Source organism: Silene latifolia, chromosome 5 (genome assembly GCF_048544455.1).
Source record: "Silene latifolia isolate original U9 population chromosome 5, ASM4854445v1, whole genome shotgun sequence".
Classification (NCBI taxonomy): domain Eukaryota; kingdom Viridiplantae; phylum Streptophyta; class Magnoliopsida; order Caryophyllales; family Caryophyllaceae; genus Silene; species Silene latifolia.
The window spans coordinates 78,803,396-78,808,338 of NC_133530.1; the positions used below are offsets into that span (position 1 = coordinate 78,803,396).

A 4,943-nucleotide genomic window follows, 5' to 3' on the forward strand; every position below is an offset into this window, starting at 1 on the left:
CTAAATTTATTTTAGGACTAGAATATATGACATTCAAAAAATTTCCTGACTTAATCATATAAATCACAAATTTCTAGTTTTAATTTAGTTGGAAAAACTAAGCCGATTATGCATGCAACAACTATAGCTCTTGATACCACTTGAAAGGATTCATTAACCCTCAAATTTAACACTTTTAATTATAGATCTAAATTACTCATTAGAATAGATGTTGATCTTATGCATGCAAAACATAATTAAATCAAAGATTAAGAAACAAGTTCCTTACATTGAAAATTTTAGATTAGAACACCTTTCTATACTTGTTCTTGTAAATGGATGATCCTCCTTTGTCTCAATAGTGTGAAAACCTCCTTTCAATTACACCAAGACAACCTTTAAATCCAATAATATATGGATCGGACTAGATACTATTATTGGAAACCCTTAAATATAATCTAATATTTTGTATTACTACTTCTAGTAATTTATAAATTAGATTTTAGAATAAAAATTCTCTAAAAACTTGTTTTGAGAGATTTTCTATAGAGAGAATATGGAGAATAAAGAGAATGATCAAGGAAGAGAAAAAAAATGAGAAGTCCTCATAATTAGAGGAAGTGGCCGGGTAGCATGATCCAAAGGAGCCAATGCATGGCCTTCTCACTTATCTTTTTTTCTTATCAAAGTTTTTAGGGTGAAAGCTAGTCTAGTAGGATTATGATTATGTCCTACTTAGAATAAAATAACAAAACATAATCTCCCACTAATCACCCATAAAACCGGTCCATAATATAATATGGACTTCCATTTTATTTTGTCAATTGTCTAATGTCACACATTGTGTAACATGGTATGTCCTTAGACACCTACCATGTTGTTCATGCATATTTAAAAACTTAAATATCATTACTTCAATAAATAAATTATACTTGACGAATTAACTTGGTAATTCACAATTACAAGTACATAAAATGGGTTATATTAATATAATCTAAAACCCTTTGTAATTATAATTAACCATTCTCTCGTAATTGTTTCATAAACAAATATTTTAGTAATATAACATTTTAATTACTAAAGTGAATCTCATTTAATCAAATTACAATAAGATTTACATTCTCACTCACGTACATAAATTGCTCAATTTTAAGGAATTAATTCATCTGTATCTGTATACAATTAATTAATTTATCTATTAAAGGAATCGTCCTTTAGGTGCGACCTTAAGGGATCAACTAATCACCACCGTCAAACGTCAGTAATGTCAAACTCTAGTAAGCCAATCATTACCGATTAATGTTGATCAATTGACGTATAAAAATGAATCATCCCTTTGTGTATTCTTATCATGAGTTTTAATAATGTGATCGCACTATTGTTGAGGACACATACTCCAACAAATAATAATAATAATAATAATAATAATAATAATAATAATAATAATAATAATAATAATAATAATAATAATAATAATAATAATAATAATAATAATAATAGTAGTACTAATAGTAGTAGTAATAGTAGTAGTAATAATAATAATAATAATAATAATAATAATAATAGGCTCTGGTATAATAATATATAATAATAGGCTCTGGTATAATAATAATAATAGGCTCTGGTATTATAGCTGTTGGTCCTGCTTTTGATGATGTCGCGCGGGTGTTTACTGCGACTACAGGCTCTGGAATATTAGGTAACCCTAGTGAAATTGCTGCCCCCAAACTTATGAAGAAATTGGCAGATATTTATTTCGCGACGGTTGCTGCTGCCTCAGAGTCTGTTTTCTCTTTGACACCACGCCAGCTTGCTTTATGGCAGTCTCAGCAGGGTTCTCACTCCTCTGATTGGTCAAGTGCGGTTCCTATCTCGGGGTTGGGTCAGACTATGAACGGGAGGACTTACCGTAGTGTGCTTGGGTATCGTCTGGGTGTTCCGTTATTCACGGTATCTAGGCCGTGTCCTGCTTGGTCTCGGGTTTTTGCTGAGGATGTTTTTGGGGACCACGTTGTTTCTTGTACTGGTACTGTGGGCGTTAAACATCGGCATAACCTCGTCTAAGGACACTTTTTTCCACATCTGTTATAGATCTGGTATTACTGCGGGAAAGGAGGTTGATATCGGTTTGGTTGATGGACATGGTGGCTCTCTTCGTCCTGCGGATTTGTTGCTTTATTCTTGGGACAGGAGGCGTGATGTGTGCGTTGACTTGATGAGTTCTTCTCCTTTGACTCGATCGGGATGACGGATTTTGTGCTGGCCGGGTTGTCGGCCCGATCTTTCTTTCGGCGAAAGTATGCTAAGTATGGGGATTTGTGCGCGACAGCGGGCTATGGTTTCCTTCCTTTCTCTTTCTCTTCTCTTGGGGAGCTGGGTTCGGATGCTGTTGCCTTGCTCAAGTGGATCAAGAAATTCTCGATATCTCAGGATGCGGGGGCTCGGGTGGCAGCTTACATTTTTACTAGACTTAGCTTTGTTGTTCCTAAGGATGTGGGAGCCCAGATTGTCTCTCGGCTCCCCACCAATTTCATGTAAACTTTTATTTTTCTTTTAATGAAAGCTGCGTGCATCCTTTCTAAAATTAAAAAAAAAAAAGAAAATAATAATAATAATAACAACAACAACAACAACAACAACAACAACAACAACAACAACAACAACAACAACAACAACAACAACAACAACAACAACAACAACAACAACAACAACAACAACAACAACAACAACAACAACAACAACAACAACAACAACAACAACAACAACAACAACAACAACAACAAAGAATAAAGAATAAAGAATAAAGAATAAAGAATAAAGAATAACAATAGCAATAAAGAATAAAGAATAAAGAACAAAGAAAAAGAACACTAACACTAACACTAACAACAACAACAACAACAACAACAACAACAACAACAACAACAACAACAACAACAACAACAACAACAACAACAACAACAACAACAACAACAACAACAACAACAACAACAACAACAACAACAACAACAACAACAACAACAACAACAACAACAACAACAACAACAACAACAACAACAACAACAACAACAACAACAACAACAACAACAACAACAACAACAACAACAACAACAAGAACAACAAAGAACAACAACAAGAACAACAACAAAAGAACAACAACAACAACAACAACAGCAACAACAACAACAAGTACAACAACAACAACAACAACAACAACAACAACAACAACAACAACAACAACAACAACAACAACAACAACAACAACAACAACAACAACAACAACAACAACAACAACAACAACAACAACAACAACAACAACAACAACAACAACAACAACGACAACAACAACAACAACAACAACAACAACAACAATAACAACAATAACAATAATAACGATAAAGATTATTTAAAAGTAGAGTGTAAGAGGGTAGGTGAGGGGGTATGTGTGTTGTCAAGATTTGATTGGTCCGGATTAAACTAGGTTCAAAAGTGAAATGTGACGGTCTTATGCTAGACAGAAAAAATGTCTTAAGTCCATATTAATTTAAGACGGAAAACTATTATTATCGTCACAATTATTACTATCCGACTGAAATACGTATTTTATATAAACAAGCTTATAAAAATATAGGTTTTATAAAAATTGTGTTTAAAAATAAAATTAATTAAATCAAATAATTTAAAATATAAATAAAACAATAAAATGGTCAAATAAATTATAAATGTTAAAATAAGAAATTCGCGGGTGTTACATCAACCTTGTCAGGAGCAGCACTACAATGGTTTGTTAGTCTACCCAACCAATCTATATCCGTATTTGCTGACCTAGTCAACACATTCAACCAGCAATTTGCCAACAGCCGAAGGACTCCGAAGCAGCCAAGTGATCTTTACATGATCGTCCAAGAAATTGGGGAGTCAATCAAGGACTACGTTACCAGGTTCAACACGGAAAAGGTGGTCATACGGGGTTGTGACACGTCCACAACAATTAATGCCTTCAGGCAAGGCTTAGATAAAGATTCAGATCTATATAAGGAATTAACGATGCATCCCCGTGAGAGATTTGAGGAAGTTCAGCAGCGCGCAACAGCGACATTAAGGTTGGAAGAAGATATACTATCTAGAAAAGGAACGGTAACTTTCGACAGAACGAGTAGGAAGATTCCAAGAGAGAAAAAAGACGAGAGAGCTAAACCATACAGCAGATCCAACATCAGCAAAGTGGCAGAAAAATCTCAACAAGTGGAAGATTCGCACTATCCTCCCAAGTTAGCTGAGTACGGGTTCAGTACAGGAATGGAAGGTCTGTTAAAAGCATTGATGGAACTGGGCGACCAGGTGAGGTGGCCTAAGCCACCTACACAAGACAGGCTTAATGACGACCGAGACCGCGATAAGAGGTGTGAGTTTCACCAAGACATAGGACACCGAACAGAAGATTGTTTCAGGCTGCGGAACGAGGTAAAATTCCAGGTACGGAAGGGGAATCTGGATCACCTGTTACCACGTGGGGGTAAGAAGGACGGGAGGAAGACAGCAAATCAGGTGCTCCCCTCTGCCCCATCTATTTGCACCAAGATCATTAACGTGATAACAGGTAGATCCGAGTTGTCAGGGTTAACCTACTTTGTAGCCAAGAGGCGAGCTACCGAAGGCAAAGGAGACCACCCATAAATATCATGCAGGGTGGGCCAGAATGACTTGCCTATGGTCCACATTAGAGGAAACTGACGCCGGAAATGAGGCAGAACAGCACCACGACGCCCTCACCATAATGCTATCTATTGGGAACTGCACCGTGCGAAAAGTGTTAGTGGACACCAGAAGCTATGTGAACCTCATCATGTTTGAAACTCTCAAAGTAATGGGCTTCGAAAAAGAAAACTTGATAAAGAAATATGTGCCATTGGTGGGTTTTAGCGGTGAGACGGCACATTTAGTAGGCGAGATAACCATTACAA

At 36.0% G+C, this 4,943-nt stretch overlaps 1 protein-coding gene across 1 annotated transcript; it reads left to right on the forward strand.

Moving 5' to 3' along the window:
* Positions 1 to 3,873: 3,873 nt before the first annotated feature.
* Positions 3,874 to 4,656, forward strand: LOC141655594 (uncharacterized). The gene has a single exon (XM_074462666.1). The coding sequence runs from the start codon at positions 3,874 to 3,876 to the stop codon at positions 4,654 to 4,656; it is 783 nt and encodes a 260-aa protein (XP_074318767.1).
* The last annotated feature ends 287 nt before the right edge of the window (positions 4,657 to 4,943 follow it).